At 35.6% G+C, this 25,455-nt stretch overlaps 1 protein-coding gene and 1 non-coding gene across 6 annotated transcripts in view; both read left to right on the top strand.

The window, feature by feature from the left end:
* COP1 (COP1 E3 ubiquitin ligase) overlaps window positions 1–25,455 on the top strand; it is a 222,681-nt gene that overhangs the window by 178,592 nt on the left and 18,634 nt on the right. For all 5 annotated transcript variants that reach the window (XM_070384885.1, XM_070384886.1, XM_070384884.1 and 2 more), the window contains one exon: window positions 85–245. In XM_070384885.1, the coding sequence (XP_070240986.1) occupies window positions 85–245 (161 nt within the window). The remainder of the gene's footprint in view (window positions 1–84; window positions 246–25,455) is intronic.
* LOC138991299 (small Cajal body-specific RNA 3) lies at window positions 17,151–17,291 on the top strand. Its single transcript, XR_011467328.1, has one exon. It is a non-coding gene; the product is annotated as a small Cajal body-specific RNA 3 (non-coding RNA).

The following is a 25,455-nucleotide window of genomic DNA, read 5'->3' on the forward strand; positions in this document are numbered from 1 at the left end:
ATGAATATGAAGTCCTAATACTAAGTCTTCCATTCTAAACAAAAAAAGATATTTTAAAATAATTATTGGATTTTTTTGTTTTAGGAAGTGAGAACAACTCTCTTTACCTGTACTATAAAGGACTTTCTAAGACTTTGCTAACTTTTAAGTTCGACACAGTCAAAAGTGTTCTGGACAAAGACCGAAAGGAAGATGACACAAATGAATTTGTTAGTGCTGTGTGCTGGAGGGCACTTCCAGATGGGGTGAGTTTTTGTATCAGTTTTTCCACCTTGGTGTCTCATATGATGCACTGTGTTTATATATACACAGGTGAGCCTTGTAAGTTTAAGATATAAATTGTTGCATATATTTTCTTTTTTGCTTAGTATTACATCACCAAAGGAAATAGACATTTTAGAAAGTAGTAATTGAATTGTCACTAAAGGAACAGTAATTGAAATGTTACATCATGCTGACATGATGTCTCTCCTGTGTACCCATAGCATCATATGCATACCTCTGTTACATCATTATCAGATTATCTCTGTATCTCTCCTACAGGACTGGAAATTTATCCAGGAAACATACTGTGTCTCATTTCCCTTTTTAATCACTTGCAGTATAGGCTAAATAAACATTCAGCTGAACCTGGTATTATATTAGGAGGAAAAAGTTTGATGTGGATAAAGGAGAGTGGCCTATATGCATACCTAGTTAAGTACTATTTCAGGGCAGAATTTCTCTATACAAAATACATTTATATGAGAATATTTCAACACATTTGATTTCTAAACAAAGTTTTATTTCCAGGTTGCCCAAAAAAGTTTCCTCAAACTTATCATTCAGTTATGCATTTTAAAGTACAAGCTTTCTCCTAAGTTATATGAAGAAGTGATTGTTTTTATTATCTTGATTTTGTAAATGTTAGTCATCTGTTAATGTCTCTTTTTTTTAAATAACTTTTTAGGTATTTACTTAGTTTTATTTTTAACAAAAAAAAATTCTACTTGATAGGTACTTTAAGACTTCTGAGTTCTTATACAGTTTAAATAGATGTATTCAGGCTATCTTATTTAAAGTTCTGTTACTCAGCTTCAGTTTTGGTAGTGGCAGACAAGATGATTTGGAGTATGTATTTCCTCAAGATGATTTGGAGTATATACTTCCTCTGAGTATAACTAGAAAGTTAGATGAAGTATATGTATTTTAAAACCAAAACCTATTTTAAGTCATTGGAAAATGAACAAGATAGAAAAGAATTAGCAGTCTAGGAATGTGAGCCTGGCTTTTGAATATTCTTTCTCCGCTGGGCACATTTGCCAGTTTTGGTGGAATGTCTGAGAATACTTATGGTAGCTTCATGGGATCACAAGGAATGCAGTCTAGTGCTCGCCACCATATGGGTGAACTCACTTTGGTCTTGGTACCCAAAGGGCTCTAGTCTAGAGTAAACCAGTCGAAGATAAGCCCCCCTGACTCTATTTCAGGTCACATCAATCCTGAGTAAATTGAGGTTATCATGGATTTCTAGGGTTCACAGGATGTAAAATTAAATCCTCTATGCAAGAAGGCCTTCAAAAGAAGATCACCTAAGAATTTTATTCTTTTTCAAAATTGCAAATGTAATAACTAGGCACAATAAAATGTAAACAGACATAGGAAAGGCAAGATGACATGAATAAATTTAGTGTAAAAATTGGACAATAGAAACAAAATCACAGCAACTCTGGGTATTATCAGACATAGCCTGGAAATAACCATACTGACAAAATGAAAGGCAAGGTTGAAAATTTCAATTGGGAAATAAAAAGTAGTTTTAAAATGAAAATTCTAGAAGTAAGAAAATATAATTACCAAAATTAGGAACTTAGTGAATGGGTTGAGTGGAAGATGAGGCACAGTTGAAAAGAGAAGTAATGAACTTGTAGTATAGTTAGAAGAAAATATACAAAAGTAAGCATGGAGAGACAAAAAATGATGAAAAAAGGAGGTGGAAGTTGAAGTAAGAAAGTTGACGCTCAGTCACATTGGACTCTGTGACCTCATTGACTGCAGCCTGCTAGGCTCCTGCCCATGGAATTTTCCAGACAAGAATACTGGAGTGGGTTGCCGTTTCCTCCTCCAGGGGATCTTCCCCACCCAGAATTCAAACCCACGTCTCTTGCACCTCCTACGTTGACAGGTGGACTATTTACCACTGTGCTACGTGGGAAGCCCCAAAGCAGGTATTAGAAAGGATTATTGTTGATAAAGCTTTACATCATTGATGAAAGACATTAAGGCAGAGATTCAGTAAACTTTCATACCCCAGAGAATAAATGACTTGAAACCTACATTGTGAGTAGAGATTTAATATCAGATCTGGACCCTGAACATACATAGACCTACATGAAAATCTGACCTTGGGTCCACCTTCTCATAGCACTTTGCTGTGGAAATAAGCTGTATTGAGACAAATAGGGAATGTTATGTGTTAGGAGCTAGTTATCTCTTAATTTTACTCTGAAACCTCATCTGTCACATTGCTTCTGAACTGAGAGAACTGTGAGTTGACATACTGGCCTTACATCTGTGCAGTGTGAACAATATAAGACTGGCAGGAAACCAAGGCACCTCTCTTTGCTGAAGTGAACCACCTGCATCTCAGCTGTCCTTGGCAATTGTGCTCACTTTCTGTGGTTTGGGGAGAGATCCAAGAAGCTATGCATGGTTTTGAAGATGCTGTGCATACTGAATATCCTATCTTATATCCTTTTATAAAGCTAACGAAGTGCTAGATTTAAAACTAATTGTGTCTGCTCCTGTGACCCTTGCTGGTGGTGGGACACATCATTAAAACTGCTGAAAAAATACAATGGGAGATTCTTAAAAGAAAGCAAAGAAAAGCTGTCTTCAAAGAAAGGGTAATTGGACTGACAACATCTCAATGAAACAATAGAAATCAAAAGATAATGGAGCCAGATCTAAAGTGTGTAAAGGAAAAATACCTGCCAATCTAGCATTCTGTATCCAGTAAATGAAGACTTTTTTAGATAAATAAGATGAAGCATTTGCCACCAGTAGAAAATTTTCTACACTAAAGAAAATCTTAAAGGATATTCTTAAGGCAGAAGGGAAAAAAAATGCAGAAGATGGAAGGTCATAGTTGCAGAAAGGAATGGAAAGCAATAGAAATGGTAAATATGCAGTAAATCTAAAGCAATGATGTCTGTTGGACATAATACACACATAGAATTAAGTACTTGACAATAATAAGTCAGAAGAATAAATGTGGTTAAACTGTCTCAAGCCCTTGCTTTGTCAAGGAAGGTGGCAAAAGATCTAATTAATATTAGACAGAAAGGGTGCATATTATAGTTCATAGGATAACCTCCAAAGTAGGTTCTTAAAGTCCACTTTTTCTTCTAGGCTTATAATATTTGCTTTTTAATTCCTTCCGTTTAAAGTCAGAAAATGTCTAAAATTGTTTATTTTCATCTGAGGGACAGTACTTTGTCCTTTCTCTTTTTCTATCTTCCTAATACCTTCCCTATGTCTAAAAGTTGGAGAAGGCAATGGCACCCCACTCCAGTACTCTTGCCTGGAAAATCCCATGGATCGGGGAGCCTGGAGGGCTGCAGTCCATGAGGTCGCTGAGGGTCGGACACGACTGAGCGACTTCACTTTCACTTTTCACTTTCATGCATTGGAGAAGGAAATGGCAACCCACTCCAGTGTTCTTGCCTGGAGAATCCCAGGGACGGGGGAGCCTGGTGGGCTGCCGTCTATGGGGTCACGCAGAATCGGACACGACTGAAGTGACTTAGCATGTCTAAAAGCACGTCAGAGTCTTCTGTCCTTTGTTCTTCTGTTAGTGGCTTTAGCATTTCTACTGTTAGAGTGCCACAACCTCTTGTACCACATTAAATTTTCAAGAGTTTTAAGATAAGTTTGAACTGTATCAAAAATACTTTTTTCTTTTTTTTAGAAGAATTTTTTTATTATACAACATAGGTCCTCTCTAGGATACTTAGAAATGGTAATATTTATTCTATACTAATAAAGAATGCAGAATTCTTCATTTTATATTTTGTTTTTACTTTATTATTTTAATTCATTTGAAGATATTTTAATTAAACTTTAGTAATTTAGAATTATTGACATATGAATGTTCTGTTATTGCCAGATTCTTAGGATTTTAACCCCCAAGAGTTAATCTTATTTGTATTGCCTATTTCAGTATTAATGTCGTGATTTTTTTTAAAGGAGGGAATTTGTATGAAATAACTGCTTGGACTACCACTTACCACTCTACTTTTATTTAGACTTTGAAATTTAATTTCCCCATTGGTTGGTTTTTAAATATAAATGAAGTGAGCTTGATCATATGTTTAACTTGCTGTAATAAAAAAAAATTACTATCCATTTATTTGAAAAAACAATTGTAAAGTCTAAAACTGTGTACTTGAATGTAGTATATCCATATATGATTGAACATCTGAATACATTCCATTGAATAATTACACAATCTATGAAATAGTGTGGTTTGCTTTATTTCCATGTATAGCAGTCAGCTATGTACTTTTGATTATAGAGAATGGTGGGCTAGTGGACTATAATTTCATTTTGTGACTCTTCCTTGAAAAGTATCGCATAATTTATTTTAACCTCTTGTATCCCAGTGTAGTAATGTTTGCTGTCTGATACTTATTGGACAAGCCATTACCTGGATCTGTTCGTGTTAGTTCTAGTTTCAGCCTTTTCTTCTAAAATATTCTATTTACTCACAATTTCTAGTAAGTATTCATATGGACTAACATAACATTTGTTTCTTTGTTCCCTTCCTCCTAAAAGGCACCACTAGGGAAGCCCAAAAGGCAGTAGTGATATGATTAGTTTAAATAATTATCCTTAAACTAATTTAGAGTTGATTCCAAAGAAAGTTCTTTTGCAGCTGAATATTAGGAGAGTGTGAAGTCAGAGTGAATTTCCTTGGCAAGCGCATCATCAGAGAATACTGTCATCATCTTGAAACTGTGCATAGGTTTTGATTTTTGTTTTCTTCCCCAAATAGTTACAGTAGCTTATTATTGAAAGAAACCGTTAGTAATGAATACATGTATATTTTAGAGAATTTAGAATAACAACAAAAAGAGAAAATATCTGTTATCACTTTATCCAGAAATAACTAATATGGGCATTTTAATATAATTAACATGTAATTTTTTCCATTCATAGGAACTTTTTCCCCCAATAGCAGTGAATATTTTATATATTATTATGTATTCTTTACCTTTTGCCTTTGTCATGAACAGTTCCCAGATCTAAATATATTTTGAAAAGAGAGTTTTCAGTGGTTCCATATTATTCTAAGGATTTACCATAACTGGTATACTATTGTTTTGCTGAAGATACTTTACTTTTTACTACTGTGAATAATGCTTCTGAATATTTTTTAGTAAATCTTTAAATTTCTAATTCTTTAGGAGCGAACTTTAGGGATTTATTAATTTGAAGGAAATGAATAGCTTTAAGGCTTTTGATTAAAATTAGTAGATTGCCTTATAGTACCGTCAGTTTCGTTTGGTCTTACACAGAGAAAGTCCAGGTGTTGCAGTTTGACCATACCCATAAAACATGGACTGTAATGCCAGTATCTTTGCCAGTTAGAAAATAATCTTCTTAGTAAAAGAATGTTTATTAGTTGTTTCCATAAACAGTTTTCTAAAACATTAACTTTTGATTTTTTACAAATTTCATGTTTATGTACTGAAAAGTTTTCTTTTTTTTTTTTTAAGAAATTCTTGCTTGAACAGGAAATTCAATACAACTGAGATATTTTATAATTATAGTCCTTTGGCAATTTGATGTTAGTAATTTATATCTATTCCATTATCCTCTACATCCCACATCTACCTTAAAACTAATGCTATAGAGTGAAAGTAAATTTGGAATGATAGTCTTATTCTTTATTTCTGTTGTATCTTTTTTTTATCATCACTGCTTTATTCAGACACTGAAAGTTAGGTAAAGGAGACTATATATGTTCTATATCTGTGGATCAATTCTGTGGCATATCTCTTATCTGAAACAATTGGTATGAAATATAAATTGTTTCAAATTTATGTTGAATATAATTTAACAAAAGGCAAATTATTTTCTGTTAAATAATCGTATCTGTGTAAAGGGACACTATATTTTCATTGACCTTGGCAGACCTTGAGTCCGCGGTGACTCCTGCTGAGGCTGTACGTCATATATAATTATCTAGTCTTGAGTCACCAATTATAAATAGATATCTACTAATGAAAGACAAAGCTTGTAAAGGATACTTAAAGACTCTCATAGGTCTTCAAAAGTGACAAATGTATGTATATACTATATCCTCAGAAAAAGCTTTAGTTAGTTATTGAAGGGTTATTAAGGGTGGATTTTCCTCTTGCAGCTTAAAACACCAGGAGTCATATTGAAAGTTTTTATAACTCAGTAGTAAAGGATGTCAGATTAATGATATCCCTAATTTCCCTTCCTGAAACCAAGTCCAGCAAGACTTGGCATGGAAATTTGTTAACAGTGTTAATCACCCATACTATGCAAAGTTATAACTATATTAGAAAGAGGCATCTTTTTTTAGTTATATAATAAAATATATTCTTACTTCTTACAAATAAAACTTTATATAATGAGACATTTATTATAAAATGTTTTTAACTGAAACTTTGTGTTCTTATGGAAATCTTTTCTTTACCTAAATCTGTCATAATTGCTCTCCATTAAAATATTTCCTGAATGAATAAATACACCGCTTTGTACGATTATTTGTGTTCATGTCTCCTGTCCCCTGCTAGTCTGTAACGTTTTTGGAAACAAACATAGTGTACAGAACAAGGGCAAAGACCATGGAGTCAACCACTAAGGTTCAAATCAGATTTTCCACTTACTAGATCTTTGACCTTGCTCAAGTGCCTTAATTCATTGTGCTTCAATTTCTTCATCTTTAAAGTGCTTATGATAATAATGACTACCTTTACACTTAAATTGAAAAAAGTGAGGAAAACCACTAGACCATTCAGGTATGACTTAAATCAAATCCCTTATAATTATATAGAGGAAGTGAGAAATAGATTTAAGGGACTTGATCTGATAGAGTGCCTGATGAACTATGGACAGAGGTTCGTGACATTGTACAGGAGACAGGGATCAAGACCATCCCCAAGAAAAAGAAATGCAAAAAGGCAAAATCGCTGTCTGAGGAGGCCTTACAAATAGCTGTGAAAAGAAGAGAAGCAAAAAGCAAAGGAGAAAAAGAAGAATATACCCATTTGAATGCAGAGTTCCAAAGAACAGCAAGGAGAGATAAGAAAGCCTTCCTCAGCAATCAATGCAAAGAAATAGAGAAAACAACAGAATGGGGAAAGACTAGAGATCTCTTCAAGAAAATTAGAGATACCAAGGGAACATTTCGTGCAAAGATGGGCTCAATAAAGGACAGAAATGGTATGGACCTAACAGAAGCAGAAGATATTAAGAAGAGGTGGCAAGAATACACAGAAGAACTGTACAAAAAAGATCTTCACAACCCAGATAATAACGATGGTGTGATCACTCATCTAGAGCAAGACATCCTGGAATGTGAAGTCAAGTGGGCCTTAGGAAACATCACTACGAACAGAGCTAGTGGAGGTGATGGAATTCCAGTTGAGCTATTTCAAATCCTGAAAGATGATGCTGTGAAAGTGCTGCACTTAATATGCCAGCAAATGTGGAAAACTCAGCAGTGGCCATAGGACAGGAAAAGGTCAGTTTTCATTCCAATCCCAAAGAAAGGCAATGCCAAAGAATGCTCAAACTACCGCACAATTGTACTCATCTCACATGCTAGTAAAGTAATGCTCAAAATTCCCCAAGCCAGGCTTCAGCAAGACATGAACCGTGAACTTCCAGATGTTCAAGCTGGTTTTAGGAAAGGCAGAGGAACTAGAGATCAAATTGCCAACATCTGCTGGATCATTGAAAAAGGAAGAGAGTTCCAGAAAAACATCTATTTCTGCTTGATTGACTATGCCAAAGCCTTTGACTGTGTGGATCACAATAAACTGTGAAACATTCTTCAAGAGATGGGAATCCCAGACCACCTGACCTGCCTCTTGAGAAACCTATATGCAGGTCAGGAAGCAACAGTTAGAACTGGACATGGAACAACAGACTGGTTCCAAATAGGAAAAGGAGTATGTCAAGGCTATATATTGTCACCCTGCTTATTTAACTTATATGCAGAGTACATCATGTGAAATGCTGGTCTGGAAGAAGCACAAGCTGGAATCAAGTGTTCTTGGAGAAATTTCAGTAACCTCAGATATGTAGATAACACCACCCTTATGGCAGAAAGTGAAGAGGAACTAAAAAGCCTCTTGATGAAAGTGAAAGAGGAGAGTGAAAAAGTTGGCTCAAAGCTCAACATTCAGAAAACTAAGATCATGGCATCTGGTCCCATCACTGCATGGCAGATAGATGGGGAAACAGTGGAAACAGTGGCTGACTTTATTTTCCTAGGCTCCAAAATCATTGCAGATGGTGACTGCAACCATGAAATTAAAAGACGCTTACTCCTTGTAGTAAAGTTATGACCAACCTGTACAGCATATTAAAAAGCAGAGACATTACCTTGTCAACAAAGATCTGTCTAGACAAGGCTATGGTTTTTCCAGTGGTCATGTATGGATGTGAGAATTGGACTATAAAGAGGGCTGAGCACCGAAGAATTGATGCTTTTGAACTGTGGTGTTGGAGAAGACTCTTGAGAATCCCTTGGACTGCAAGGAGACCCAACCAGTCCATCCTAAAGGAGACCAGTCCTGTGTATTCATTGGAAGGACTGATGTTGAAGCTGAAAATCCAATACTTTGGCCACCTGATGCAAAGAGCTGACTCATTTGAAAAGACCCTGATGCTGGAAAGATTAAGAGCAGGAAGAGAAGGGGACAACTGAGAATGAGATGGTTGGATGGTATCACCGACTCAATGGACATCGGTTTGGGTAAGCTCTGGGAGTTGGTGATGGACAGGGAGGCCTGGTGTGCTGTAGTTGATGAGATCGCAAAGAGTCAGATATGACTGAACGACTGAACTGAACTCAACTAGGGTCATTATAATGTTAAAATAAGTTAATGTATATAAAGGGTTTTAAATAGTGCAAATTATATGAATGTTTGCTAGTAGTAGCTTTTGTTTTCTAAAATATCACTAACATGTCCATTGACGGATGAATGGATGAAGTTGTGGTACATATGTGCAATGAAATATTACTTAGCCATAAAAAGGAATTTACCTGATTCAGTTCTAGTGAGGTGGATGAATCTAGAGCCTGTTATACAAAGTGAAGTGAGTCAGAAAAACAAATATCATTTATTAAGGCATATATGTGGAGTCTAGAAAAATGGTACTGGTGAACCCATTCACAGGGCTGGAATAGAGAGGGAGAAGGGACTTGTGGACACAGGAGGGGAGGGAGAGGGTGGAGCCAACCGAGAGAGTAGCACTGACGTATATTCACTCGCGTGTGTAAAGTAGCTAGCTAGTAGAAAGTTGCTGTATAGCACATAAGCTCAGCTTGAGAGTGTCCTGTGATAACCTAGAGGGGAGGGATGGGATGAGGGGCAGAGTGAGAGGGAGGCTTAAGAGGAAGAGGATATATGTATACTTATGGCTGATTCCTGTTGATGTATAGCAGAAGCCAGCACAACATTGTAAAGCAGTTATCCTCCAATTAAATTTTTTTTAAACCACTAGCACTGAACAGATGGTGTGCACATAATGTATAATTAATATATAATTTTTGTAATGAATGATACAGTTCTTCAGCCTTGTCCTTTCACTTGTTTGTTGCATAATTAATTAAATACTGTTTTTTGAAACCAAGGAGATACTGGAGTAAAGGGGAGAGATATTTCTAATACTTAAAACTCAATGGTAGTATGAAGACTGTATCAGTTTAAGAAAAATAGTTTTCTCGACATTAACATTTTGGATACCTATATAATTATTTCATAGTTACCATGTTGTCCTTGGGATATAATCTCCAGGCTCTTGCACATTTTCAAAAACAATGAAAACATTAGAGTGCGTGCAGCTATGGAGGAATTGGTATTTATTATTCGTCCTTCCCTTTCTCCACTGCATTTGTAGTGTTTCACAACTCAGTCTTCTCTAAAAAAGCCTTACATAATATATCTATTTTCCAGTTTATATATGCTTTTATCCAAGAGATAGGCATTCCCTCTCCGATTTAGTAAACACTATGTATAGAGCACCAAATTCCACTAAACTTGGGAAGCTAAAGCATGTATGAAAAGCCAGTCTATGTCCATTAAAATGCAGAAGGCATCTATGATAAAAATTTATTTATCACAGTGATTCTCAGACCTGACTGATCATCAGAATCACCTTGGAATCTTTTCAAAAAATGTATGTAACAGAACAGCTCTCCTCTTAGACCCCTGAGTCTGTACCTTGGGGGAGGTGGGAAAGAGAGTAAAGATTCGTATTCTGGAAAGTTCCCCAGGTCTCTATAGAAAATTATATGAACAATCAGGTTTGGAAACAGATGATGTATGTTACCACTGAAGATTTGTATGCATAGTAACCAGGAGGCATTAATGGTTCTCAAGCATCTGTTAAAGAGGGAATAATTATAATTATGAATACCTGATGTCTGTTAGATTTTGCTACTTCTTATGCTTCTCACAAAGAAACACTCAAAAGAATAAGATGTGGTCTTTTTTCTTTTATTCAATTTTAAAAAGCTACCTTTAATATATATTGATTTCTCAACTTTACAAACTATTTCTCATCCTAAATTCTTCAATGAACACTGAGAAGACAACATGGGATCTTTCTTTTCTTTCTTCTTTCCTTTCTTCATCTCTGTTTCTTTCCTTCCGTTTTATCTTTCCTTTCTTCTTCCTTCTAGCCAGATGGTTTATAACACTTTAAAATTTTTTCCTGACTGGAAGAGGGCCAATCTGAATGATCCTTGTCTGTCTTGGGCATGGAAGGAAAGGAGATTCTGAGCATGGACCCTGCCTTCCAGGAAGACTGTGGCTTCCATCTCTCCTAAGTGCCCAACTCATCCCTTAGTGTTCAGACTAGATTTGGGTGGGAAAGTAGAAAATAGAGACCAGAAGGCTGTGGAAAATGGAAGCAAACCTGTAGTTTATTTCTTCTCTAAATTATATTAAGTGTCAGTATCCCTTAACCTTAGTGTCCACTACTGTATGGACAGTTTCTATGAAAACATTTGTTGCATTAGGTATTTCATGATGAAAATGTAATGAAATCAACAAAATAATGTGGTGGGTCTCTATGGTGATATTTTAAATATTTTATTTTCCTTTTTATATGTACTGTAATGGAATTTGACCTATATTAGAATGATTCTTATAATTTCTTTTTCTCATTAAATGCTTCTTTAAAAATAGTGGTTTTCCTTCTAAAATATGCCAGTTTTGAAGAGTAGAATCACACAGATTTTTAAGCGACTTGATTATGGGTTTTGTTTTGCTTTTTTTAAAAGAAATTTATTAATGTTAATTTGAGAGTGCATTCTGAATGATGCTGTTAGCCTAGTAATAATTTTCATTATTACCCCACCATGTTTTAAAGTGTCGAAAATATTTTAAGATGGGAAAAAATTTAACTTGGGTTTCTGAATGTTTATCTTTTATTTCCTATAAATTTTTATAACACTAGTAGAAGGAAAGAGAGTGAATGTTGGATAGCATTTCCTTGACTTAAACATTTTTAACAAATACTGCTTGAATTGGTTTAATATGCTGAAGTGTAGACAGTATAAAAAAAAGATTATTCTTTTCTAACTGAATAAAAATATATTTAACAATTACTTAAAGCAGTGTTAACCAAAGACAGCAACTGTTTGAGAGAAAGTGTTTCCTGCAGTTTATCCGAGGAAAAGATATGTGATTTTATATCTTACTTCCACAGTCCCACGTTAATTTCCATTGTTCTTGGAATAGTCTTCCATACTGATGTGATCCTTGTGGAGGTTTGTGCCTTCCATATCTCTTACTCTATTATATCTTAAATCCCATTTTATGCAACATTTCTTCCAAGTAAAGCTATCAGAAGTTGACATTGGCTAGTCCCAGGATGGTAGAAAAATAATTAACTGCTGAACATAGGAATAATTTGATTATGTAGAAAAGTCATTCATTATAATTGCTGTAAAGAAGCCGTGTAATTTTGTGCCTGTTTATACTAGTCTTTTTTTTTTTTTAACTGTATATAAGAAGATCAGCTTTGATGAAAATAGATTTTTTGTTTGAACTGTGATAGCCAAGCCAAAAATGAAGACAAGGCAGAAAATAAATCAAATCATTTGTTTTTAATGACAGAGTATGTACATATTGTTGAGAATTGAATAGGTAGTTGGTTATGTTTGTATTTGTCTTCAAGATCTTTGATTCTAATGAAAATAGGAAGCTTTAGGGATAGATTTTGTATAGAAAGTCAATCTGACTTTAAGTATCTCAATTAAAAAAGATGATTTAGTATCTGAATCAGTAGTGGCAATGGAATCATCTGTTTGAAATTAGTTTCTAATAAAAGTCTCAGTATAAATTTAGCCAAGGGCAGGAATTTTAAAAGTGTGAGTAAAATATTTAGGCTATCCAGAAATTGTGACATTACCTGATCTTAACAGTTAGGGACTTTCTAATTATTTAGTCTCAAATATTGAGTTTTTCTAAAATTTTGCCAGATTTCTTATATGTAGCTGACAGGTATGAAGACATGCCAATTTGGCATTCTACTTATGAATTGCTGTAGAAATTCTGATAATACAGGCTATTGCTATGATTTACTATATCATAGAAAATGTTGGATCAATTTTTAAGTTTTATTAAGCACAGTTCTGTTCTTTGGCATTTTGTAAATTTAAAATCAAATTTATTCACATATAACGTTTTAACCATTAAAACTGGAGTCTTACAAATGTAAAATAAGTTTCGGTATGTAATCTCAGCACAAATATGATCTCATTTTCTTTTCAGTGCATCTTGAATCCATCATCCATTTCTACTCCTACTACTCTTCCACTTGTCACTAGTTCAAGCTTTCATCACTCCCTGCAGTTAGCTCTCAGTAGTACCTGTGCTGCTTGAAATCCTTCAGTAGTGTCCCAGTGGTTATCAAATAAAATCTAAGCTTGATGTGATGTCTAACAACACCCTCCTTCTTCAGACTTCCCACCTACCTTTCCAGTATGGTCACCTACCACTTGCATAGGCATATTTTATACTTCAGCAACACCAAATTGCTTATAAATCCTCCAACACTTCTGATGGGTTTTTACGTTTATTTCTCTGCATTTAACCTTTGTGCCTTTGACCTTGCAGTTCACTGAGCCCAGTTATTCTTTCATATACCTCTTTTTATTCCATCTTATAATGTCATTAGACTGGAGGTCCTTTTACTAAAGTGCTGGGTTTTGTAATCACAGAAGTAGTGGAGTGATAACTGCCTAGCCCTACCTTTTGCCCATTGGTGAAATGATTTATATCATATTTAATATCCTTCAGGCTTTTTGAACATTTGATGACAGAGAGCTTATGATTCACAAGGAAGTCTATTATATTTTTCCTTAACTCAAAATCTTACCAAGTTGACTTTGGTAAAACTTGGTAAAAGAGCAACTTTGGTAAAAGAACAGCTCTTTTTTCCCCATCACCTCATAAACAGTAAATATCTCTAAGTGTGTAATGTTCAAGAACTTGTGGCTCTGCTTATAGCAAAGATCAGCATTTTCTGTATTAATTTTCGTTGTGCTAACTTGCTCTTTACTTCCGACTTACTTGAATCCTCTGGGGGTATAATGTTACTTGAATTTGTAGACAGTTCAAAACTGCTGATTTCATGTGCTACTTACACTTTCATGAACTAGTTTAAAATATGGGAATAGGAGACTGAAAAGAGAAGAATAAGGCAATTACTAGTATACATAAACTACACTAGTATTTTACATATTCAGTTTCCCATTACATTTTACTTATTTTAAATTCTTATAGATTTCCACTTGTGAAGTGAACGTAGAACTAACTAAATTTCTGTGAGCCACTAGTGTAATTCAAATGCCAGTGTGGAATATATCTTTCAACCGAATAAATGTATATAATATGGGTAAAAAATATTAGCAATAACCTTTACATGTATAATCATTCTTATTGAACTCAAAAGCTTCCATAGGTTAAAAAAGTCTTGTCCTGTTTATCTTGGTATTACGTTGGCCTTACACTCAGTAAATGAAAAGAGACAGACAAATAAGTAAATCTTTCCTCTCTACTCCCCTCTCCCCAGCCCCCTGACCAAAAATAGAAAGATGCAGATTTCTCCTTTCTCTTGAGTACAACATGTATAGACAGTTTCTAGTATCTGTACTAGTGTTTTTCAAGGTATGGTCTACTGATCATCTACTTCAGAATTACTAATAACCTGGTGTATGTATTTAACATGCAAATTTCTAAACCCCAGACTTATTAAGCCAGAATTTGAGGGAGAGAGACCCAGGAACCTCCATTACTTGCTGTTGTTTTTTCTTATGGGATGCATAATTCTCTTTCATTTTATTAAAAAAAACCTAGAATTATAGGGAGAAACATTTTTCATTCCCTCTTTTAATCAGTCTTGTTCTCACCTGTGGAAATTTATAGAGCTCCAACAGTGTTCTCATCTGGGAAAGGGGGAGAAAGTGTTTTTAAAGTGTTTCTGACAGTGGCCACCAGAGACCTCTTGTTCATCTCCCAGGAGTAAGTAGGTACATCTCACACCCTTCCAAGAGCCACATTAGGAGGCCTTCTGGGATTCCTTTGGAAGTTGGTTACTTCAGGAGCTATAAAGACCAACTGTGAGGGAAGCATTGGGTATTGAGGTTCTAGTTGATCTCTCACTGCAAAAATAAAGGCTAGAACATTCTTGTATTGCTTGTGGTAAATCAGAATCTTAAAGTTGGAGTCAAAGATCTGACTCCCAAAGGCATCCTTATGTTTAATCAGCCTGGTTTGACTCGGTGTTTACCAATTTATTATGAAGGATACAACTCAGGAACAGCCAAATGGGAAAAAGGCATAGGGAAAGGCATAGGCCAGAGTGGTGAGGCAAGGGGCTTCCTCCATACCCTCTCTGGGCAAGCGTCTGAGTGCTGTGAGATACCAAGTTTTGAGCTTTGTTTCTCTTTGTTTATTTTCCTTGTAAGTATTTGTTGAATTTCACAAATTAAATTGTGTCTAATCTTTTTTGTTCCAATTATTCATCAAAGAAAAGCTGTCTTTCGGTGTCATATATTTGTCTCATTCATTTGTGCATTTAGTCTCCTCATTCCTGTTTCTTCTCACTGCCCCCCACCACCCCCACCATAGATTACTTCTGATCCCATTGTATCTTTATAATCATTTCTCTATTTTAATTCAGATGGAGTTAAACATTGCTTGTTACCTTTAATTAACCCAGAAAAGTTTCTTTCAAACTCAGTATTTGTGTGTAACTCAGCTTGTATATTTGGCCATCATTAAAAATTAGAGGAAAATTTGATAAATATATTATCTGAACATGTTCATTTTTTTTATCTTTTTCACTTCAAATACCTTTATCTAATTTAAAGATTATATTTTACCCTCACTATTAGATATGATCCTTAAAAAAAAAAATCCGATTCTAATTATAGAAAAAATACAGTAGAGGAACTGATTCAAAGGTAGCTCAAAACCAAATTTAGTAGTAATTAGTTAGGAAGTCAGCCTTTAAAATAGTATAGAGGAATGGTAGACATAGTTTTTAATTGTTACTCCTCTTTCTGCTCCTTTAATGACTCTTATTTCCTCAAGTGTTTGATCTTAGGCGTCCTATCTAAACTGTTACTTGTGTTCAAGGTTTTCAAGAATCTAGGATAATTCTGTTTGTCCAACCTTATTTCTGTTGTTGTTTTTGTTTTGTTTGCTTGTTTTGTAGCACAAAGCATCTATTGGGAAGGTTTCTTCATTGTCCCAGACTATTTCCATTTTTACCTCTAGACTTGTGCTGATGCTGTTCCTTAAGTGTCTATATTGCCTTGTCTTCTATATTGCCTCTGCCATTTATCTAAATCCTTTCATCCTGTCCCAGCTCCAAACCCTGTTTTTCTATCCCTCTCCTACCCATTTCATCTCCCTGGTTTCTGGTTTCTGTGATGGTCTATACTGAAGCCACTGTTCAGTTCAGTTCAGTTCAGTCACTCAGTCGTGTCCAACTCTTTGTGACCCCATGAACCGCAGCACACCAGGCCTCCCTGTCCATCACTAACTCCCGGAGTCTACCCAGACCCATGGCCATCGAGTCGGTGATGCCATCCAACCATCTCATCCTCTGTCGTCCCCTTCTCCTCCTGCCCTCAATCTTTCCCAACATCAGGGCCTTTTCCAATGAGTCAGCTCTTCGCATCAGGTGGCCAAAATATTGGAGTTTCCGCTTCAACATCAGTCCTTCCAATGAATACCCAGGACTGGTGTCCTTTAGGATGGACTGGTTGGGTCTCCTTGCAGTCCAAGGGACTCTCAAGAGTCTTCTCCAACAAATGGTATCCCTAAAATAATACAGAACTCTTGAAACAGCTTTGCCAGAGTACCCTGGAGGAATTTATCCAATAGCACCCTTAGAAATGAATAGTTCCATACTCGGAAGCCCTCCTTTATGTTAATCAGCAATAAAGAGTCATTTTTCCCTGTCAGATATGCCACTGTAAGCACATTGTTCTCAGACTTTATTCAGAAGAGCTGTCTCAAGAGGTATTGATACGTGAGAGAAGTTGTCTGGTGTGGCTTGCTTGGTGAGAAGGGAGAAGACTTTGGAAAGCATTTGGAATGAAGGAAGGGTGGTGAAAATGATGTGATATTTTTGTGTATCTCAATTCTCTCTCCCTTGTATGTGTTTTTTATACCTTTTCTTGCTGAGTAAGGGTCATTTTGAGCTTCTGTGCTAAGTGTACCTTCTTAATTGTTCTTTTTCTGTTCTCTGAATCATGGTTGTTTGTTCTATAACTCATTTGAATGTACTGAAGTGTATTTAAATGAGGATTTGATGCAGTTGGAAGTTGGTATAGAAAAGGCTGGATAACAAAAGGCTTCTTAATAATGAAACACAGTAAAAATGGAACCTGCAGCAACCAACCATGTGGACAAATGAAAAAATGCCTTTTGTCTACAAATTGCAGTGATCCTACATTAACATGGAGGTCTCTGTCTGGCTTAGGACAGCTGGCTAAGTCTGATCGTTCCCCTCCATACAGCCTTTAAAACCAGCACTCCTGAGTACTGCTTTCCTGGCCATTTTGTTTACTATCTCTGCTAATTAAGTGTACTAGATTATTAATAGACTACCAGGTGAGATTACTTCTGCATCCATCTTAACCAGTGATTGAGGTATATTACAGTTTTTAAAAATAGATTCTTTTTTGTTTGATTAAGGAAACTACAACCAGGAAGTAGAATGAACACAGAAATGTGATTTTTCTGAGGGACCACATCGGCTTAACTAATCCAGGGTTATCAGTAAAGGTCAGTCAATATTTTGGATATGAAGAAGCTATTCAGAGTTAGCTTCCATGCATCATTAAGAATTGATTGTCATTAAGAAAGTGATTTTTCCAAAATATAGTTTATGTAATCTTGTAAGTCTATAACTAAATTTCAGAAATGACTGTTTCATGGAAAAGCTTGCTACTGAGTATTAGCTTAGTACTAAATTTGAAATCTAAATTTTTAGTACTAAATTTTTCATTGTGTGTGTTCTGCAGTAAGTTATGGGGAGGGGTATGGTAACAGGGGCAAGAACTGTGGTGGCATTTCTAATACATTGAGGTGTGGTGTATAGCACCAGGGTATGCAAGCCACTGCTGGGTTTATTTGTAACTAATTGTGTGAGAATCCTTGTTTGTGGTTCTGAAATCCCAAATCTGTTATTCTGACTGATTCTTGTATCAGACCGTTATTGAATAAGTAGTCTTATTTTTCTAGGCTCTTTAGAAGTCCTTGGTCTACAGTGTAATGAACCATTTCATGGTTTTTTGCTCACTTATTTTTGCTCTGTTTCTTTGCATGATAAATTCAAATCTAGATTCAAGACCCTTCACTAAAATAATCTGTAACTAAGAATCATGAACACAAATATTATTCAGATCTAATTCGAAAGGGAAAAGAATGCCTTTTGACTGACCCTGTCTAAACATATGTTTACACATATATTTGAGAGGTATCCCCACCACTCTTTATTTACTTTCTAGGACATCTCAACCAAGGCCGTTGTGTATGCGTGTGAGTGTGTGTATGTCACATCTTCTTCATTCATTCATCTCTTGATGGACACTTAGGTTGCTTCCATATCTTGACTATTGTCAATAATGCTGCAGTGAACATGGCGGGTGGGGGGGTCATATGTGTTTTTTTTGTCCTTCAGGAATATACTTAGAAGTGGAATTGCTAAATCATATGGTAATTAAATTGTTAAATTTTTTTTGAGGAACCTCTGTACTGTTTTCCATAGTAGCTGGACCAATTTACATCCCCATCAACTGTGTAGAATTGCCATCTACACAGTTGGCATCTATCGCATCCTTGCCAACAATTGTTATTTGTTTTGCACTGGCTCTTACTTGTGGCAAGTGGGATCTAGTTCCCTGACCAGGATTGAACATGGGTCCCCTGTATTGGAAGAACAGAGTCTTAGCCATTGGCCCACCAGGGAAGTCCTGTTATTTGCTCTCTGTTTAATAATAGCTGTTCTGATAGGTATGAGGTGATATGTCACTGTGATTTTTATTTTTAGTTTCTTGATGACTAGTGTTTATATCTTTTTATGTGTCTGTTTGCCATTTTTATGCCATCTTTGGAAAAATGTAAATTCAAGTATGCTGCCCATTTCTTAATCAGGTTGTTTGGTATTTTTTTCAATGTTGAGTTATATAATATAAAGATTAGGTCTTAACAGAAAGCAAGTAAGTTGAAGGTAGGATATACGATAATCTGGTGACTCTGGTATAGGTGGGTAGGTGATTCCTTCCTGATGTGTGTATGTGTGTGTGTGTGTGTTTCTATCTATACACACATATTTTTCCAAACAGACTTGAGACATGACTTTTTACTACTTGGAAATTTGAGTAATTTCTTACTGTATTAAGTTAGACTTTCAAAATGGTAAAACATCTTAAAAGAAGCCCTACAAAGAAATTATACTACTAGACCAATATATATATGTGTGCATGGCCATATTCCCAGAGAGAGAAGCATGTTATACCAAATTATGTTTAAAGAATGCTAATTTTCTTGTTTGGTAGAGACAGATTCCAGTGGTAAAAATTTAGTGAGCTACTATTTTGTATTTATATTCATGATCACCTTAGGCTCTTTTATCATTAGATAAAATTTGAATTTCATACACACTTATGTCTGATGCTACTCTCACTGTGATTAATGCTACTTTTTCTTAAATCTAATCATGAAGTATAGGAGATATCTAGCACCTAGAATACCATTTCTTTGCCCTAAAAATATCTGGTACACCTTGTCTTAGAATGATAGTAAAGAATTTTCAACATTAATGGATATTTTCATTATTTATTTTGGAAACTCATTTATAAAGCTTAAGAATTTTATATTTGAAAATGTAATAAGCCAACCAATGTAGAAGTTCTTTCAATTAGCAGTGTAATTCATTTCCTCCTGCTAGGTAAATTAGTTGTAAGAGTAGGTATTTGACTGAATCAAAAAAAGTTAAAGTGTGATGAAGGTAACATATTAAAGCAATAACCCTTTATTCTGTTAATCATACATTATGACTATATTTTTCTGTTCATAATAGTCCTTATAGTTTGGGATTAAAAAGGGACCCAGTATCATCCTACGCAAGGGTACCAGTGCGGAGGAAAGAGAGGATTTGTGTTTAACTGAGTAGTCTTGAAAGCATTCCCTATGATAGATAAACTCTAATCTCCAAGATCTTAAATTGGGTTGGCAGGGTGGCTATTAGCCTGGCACAGCCACTGCATATACTGACTATGGTATACTTCCTTCTGCCTTATTTTTGTGGCCAAGTCCTTCTCTCAGATGGTATTTTACTTGAAATTTTGTATATTATTAAAAATATATAAATAAATATAAAATATATAATAATTTTATATATTATTATACATGAAATCATACTTATGGTTAGGAATCTAGGCATATGAGATTTGAGGTGTAATATCCATATATAATGTCTGAGAGCTGAGGTTCTCCCATACATATCAAATGCTCACCTAAGACCCCTTTCTCCTTCTAAGTTAGTAGATTCAAGTCACGGCCAGTCATGTAGTAAACTTAACAAACCAATATGCCTAAAACCAAAAATTAACATATTTTATCAGTCTCCACGTATTGATTCATGGCTTCGCTATTTCATAATTGTGTGTATGGCTTTGAACAAGTTATTAAGTGTCTTTAAGACCATGTTTTATTCTTTTTAAATTGAAGATAAAAGTATTATCTCTTGTTTTCCTCTGTGGAAGGTATGTGGATTAAGTGAAATATATAGTCCTTAGCACAGTAACTGGCCTGTAGTTCTCAACAATTAGTTATGTGATGATGATAGAATTTTTTTTCATTGTCTCTATAAGATAGTAAAATGAGAAAGTGAGACAGTTGTAAAATGAGAACTTTAGAGTCTAAGAAAACAAATTTTATTAATTGTCTGTCTTGAAAATACAGTTCAAACAATTAATTCACTCAGTTTTAGATCCTTCATAGAATGCAGGGAAGGCTGACTGTTAACATTTTCATTTAAAGAGCAGGACCTCTTATTGATAGATTGTGTTTTTGTATTCATTCTCTCTTAGACATATTTACATATTTTTTACTAAGTCATTTCTGAAAAACCACATGCTGAAAGGAAGGTCAGGGTCAAAAGAAACTGGTTTACCAATGGCACTTATTTAAAAACCACTGGAGATCATCTTGGAGCCAGTGTTTGCCTCTATTTGTGTGGGCTCTCACATGCTACCCACATGCAGCATAGACAAAAGTCTATATTAAGGTAAGTGATCACTCTAGGCAAATTGGGGGACTGTCTTGATGAATCAGATCCAAACAAAAGTGAAATGGATATAACTCCAAAATCCAAAAGCAACAGAAACTTGATAAAAGAGAACCTCTATAAATGGGTTTTAATGGAAGAATGATTGTGCCTGTCAGGAAATCCACTACAGCTCAATAAGACAAAGCAATGAAATGTTAGCACTTTGAGTATTTTCTCTCTTTGTATATAAATCAGAGGCTACCATAGGAAAGTATATAACTGCCTTGGGATGATGTGAAGGAAATATAAAAGAGTGCAAAAATTGGAGAATTGAATAATACCACTTAACAGAACATTGATGGGAGAGAGCCTCCTCAGAATCTCTGCATATCATCATATTTGCATTTCATCTCACGGGAAAGGAAGGGGATGTTCATAAGGCAACTGTGGGTCATGCTTAAACAGAAAAACTGAAAGGGCAAATTCATTTGAAAGTATTTTTCTATTAAACCCACTTATAGAGGTTCTCTTTTATCGAGTTCCTATTGTTTTGGGATCTCAGAGTTATATCCATTTCACTTTTGTTTGGATCTGATTCATCGAGAGTCTTGCAGTTTACCCAGAGTGATCATTTACCTTAACGTGAGGTACTCGTCCATACTGCACATGGGCTGTAGGATCCTGAAGGAAAACCAAATTCAGCCACACAGAGTCCATGAACTCCTACCTGAGGACAAAAGCCATTTTAATTTTTTTTTTTTTTAATTTATTTTGGCTGCACCTACAGCATGTGGGTTCTCAGTTCCCTGACCAGGGAAAGCCATTTTAATTTTCAAGATGCATTTTGAATAGGATGTTACCCACCCTCTCACCCCACCTCAAAGAAAGAAAAAAAATGAGGCAAAAGCCCCTAACTTTTATTTCTGTGTTTATAAGCTTGGTATGAAAAGAGCCTAAAGTGTGAGTGGTCTTTTATTTGCCGTGACACTGCAGTCATACTCGAAATTAACACTCTTTGAGCAACAAGCAAACAAGATAAAAAGCAGAGGCATTACTTTGCCAACAAAGGTCCGTCTTGTCAAAGCTATGGTTTTTCCAGTGGTCATGGATGGATGTAAGAGTTGGACTATAAAGAAAGCTGAGCACCAAAGAATTGATGCTTTTGAACTGTGGTGTTGGAGATGACTCTTGAGAACAGCAAGGAGATCCAACCAGTCTGTCCTAAAGGAAATCAGTTCTAAATATTCATTGGAAGGACTGATGCTGAAGCTGAAACTCCAATATTTTGGCCACCTGATGCGAAGAACTGACTCACTGGAAAAGACTCTGATGCTGGGAAAGATTGAAGGCGGGGGGAGAAGGGGATGACAGAGGATGAGATGGTTGGATGGCATCACTGACTCAATGGACATGAGTTTGAGTAAGCTCTGGGAGTTGGTGATGGACAGGGAAGCCTGGCGTGCTGCAGTCCAAGGGTTCGCAAAGAGTTGGACATGACTGAGCGACTGAACTGAACTGAAAAAAGATATCTCTGTTTATAAAAAAGAAAACACCAAATAAGACACAAGCCTCTGTGGAAAGAATATTAAGGAATTGACAGATAAAGTGAAGATTGTAATGTAGCAGATTGTTTTTATTGTTTTGTGGTTGTTTAAAGCCTAACTATCTCAAATTTTTATATACTTATTTCTTTGTATATATAGTTAATATTTGTCTTTAAAGATATATATTTGTGTATATATATATATATATATCTTTAAGGTAGACTATTAAATTCAGCCATCCTCCCCACTGTTGTGTGTCCCCTAGGGAACTGTATTTGCAGGTACTGTACGTTGTACATAGTGATTTATCTTTGTCATTATGTCAGGTTCTTATCTGAAGGACTGAAATGAATGTTCAGTTTTAACTTAGTGAACACTGCAGTAAGAAAATTCAGTGTGTGTAGGACAGACCACTTACATTACTTGTTGCTGGTGACCTCAAGGGCAGCTCTTGTTTTGGAGGACAGATGTGATTAGTATTTCAGTGCACTTCACACTTGCTGTGTCACTAATAGTGTTCTAACGAGACTCAATTTTAAGGATCCCATGTCTGGGCGTTTTTCGCCCCTAGAAAAGATCTTTGAGGAACTTTCTTTCCTTAGTTTTACAACACAGACCATAAAGTTGTTTGTGGGGAGAAAATGTTTCTGAAATTTTTAGATCCTTAATTTGGCAAGGTTGTGCTTTTAATTTAAACATCTAAAGGGTGAGTGGCAGTGTGTGTCATTTCTAACTTCTGTCTTAGGGTAGTGTTGTGATTAAGATTACTGGAATATGGTTACTAGGTTTCCTTCCTTGAGACTGTAAATATTAGCTCCAAAGATTTGTTGGTTGGTTGGTTTAGTCACTAAGTTGTATCCAACTCTTGTGACCTCATAGACTGCCTGCCAGGCTCCTCTGTCCATGGGATTCTCTAGGCAAGAATACGGGAGTGAGTTGCCATTTCCTTCTCCAGGGGATCTTCCCAACCCAGGAATTGAACCAGGGTCTCCTGCATTGTAGGCATATTCTTTACCAACTGAGCTGTGAAGGAAGCCCCAAAGCTTTGGGTTGGGAGGGGGCGGTTACTAATTTTTATGCCTCAGTTTCCTCTTCTATGAAATCAGAATATGGCATCTTTTACATAATATTTAGGAATAAAATTAGAAAATACATAGAAAGTATTGAGATAAGTGGGAAACTCAAGGTAAATGATTAATCAATAAATAATAAATGTTCTGTCATCTTCAATATGGTATACATTAATTGACATAGCTAGACAACTATTTGTTTTTCATTGATCAGATATTAATTTTGCAGCATGCAAAACATATTCTCTGCATTTAAGTGATTTATAACCTAGTAAACACAAAATATTTATAAACAAATAACTGTGGTATAAGCTTGAATGAAAGACATCCTTAAAAAAGAATTATCCCAGGAAATATTGGCCCTGGAGGGGAGAGATTACTTCTAATAGGGAGAATTTTAAAAGACTTTATGAGAATATTGGCTTCTGTGCTGGTCTTCATAAATACTAAAAGAGTTTCAGAAAGCTTAAGGCAGTGGAAAGACCATACCTGGACAGAAGACTGTAAACCAGCATCTGGTTACTACCACCCAGGCATTATACAATAAGTTTTATCTGAATTCAAAATCATCACTAGAAATCTTTTTAAGTTACATACTTTTGAGGTCTGTCTGATGTCTGTTTAAAGTGAAATTGAGGTTCAGAGAGGTTAACTGATTAACCCAAGACAACACAACCAAATAAGGAGAAATAGAGTTGGAAATTGAACCCAGGTCTACCTGACTCCAAAATGCATATTCTTTCTGCTACACTGCCTTCCGTGTAGTTAGAGGAAAGTGTGAACAAAGATGTTGATGAGGGAAACTGTAATGCAAGTGTGGAACACTTTTAATAGAGTGGTACACGTAAAAAGGTGGGTGGTGGTTGTGGTTTAGTCTCTAAATCGTATCTGACTCTTGCGACTCCATGGACTATAACCCTTCAGTCTCCTCTGTCCATGGAATTAGAAACTCTTTTGGGGAATGAGGCCAGAGAGGTACCAGAGTATACAGTCTAGAATAACACAAGGAAAAGAAGTTTGGGCTCTATTCTGTAGGAATTAGTAAGCTCCTAAAGCCCAGTGTACCAGGAGATGAGCTTATCCCATGAGAATATTTTTGTAGCAGTGTATAGAATGCATTATAATGAGAGGAGATTAGAAGTAGAGAGTTCCGTTAGATTATTAAATAATTTAATCAGTATTTTTCTATATTTCCTTTTAAAAATGATAAAGTTGCCCTCACATATTATAAGCTTGTTTATTTAAAGGTATTTCAATATAATTCACTTCAAAAAAATCTTTAGAGCTGTTTTGAAGATACAGTTATTATCTCCCACCTAAAGATGATAAATGGATAGTGATAGATGACTATAAATAGCATGAAAATAATAAACATTATGGTGAAGCCACTATCATATTCTGAAAGTGGGATAATGGACATTTATTCTCTCTATGGAAGCAATTTGGTGAGGTCCCCTGTTACCTAGGAGATAAGGAAAAACTTTTTCCAGAAGCTTCTGTCAAAATGAAGTTCTAGAAGCTGAGTTAGCTCCAGGGACTTTTGCAAAGGTTTTGAACATTAGGTAGAGCTGTTTCTGAGGTCACCAGTACCGTTGTTGTTCAATCGCTAAGTTGGGTCCAACTCTATGTATGTAAGCCCAGGACAGGAGGAGAAGGGGATGACAAAGGATGAGACGGTTGGATGGCCTCACCAACTCAACAGACATGAGTTTGCTCATTTTCGTGTCCATTAAGTAAGTGATGCTATCTAACCGTCTCATCCTCTGCTCCCTCCTTCTCCTTTTGCCTCCAAA

This window comes from Bos mutus, chromosome 16 (genome assembly GCF_027580195.1).
Source record: "Bos mutus isolate GX-2022 chromosome 16, NWIPB_WYAK_1.1, whole genome shotgun sequence".
NCBI classification, from domain to species: Eukaryota; Metazoa; Chordata; class Mammalia; order Artiodactyla; family Bovidae; genus Bos; species Bos mutus.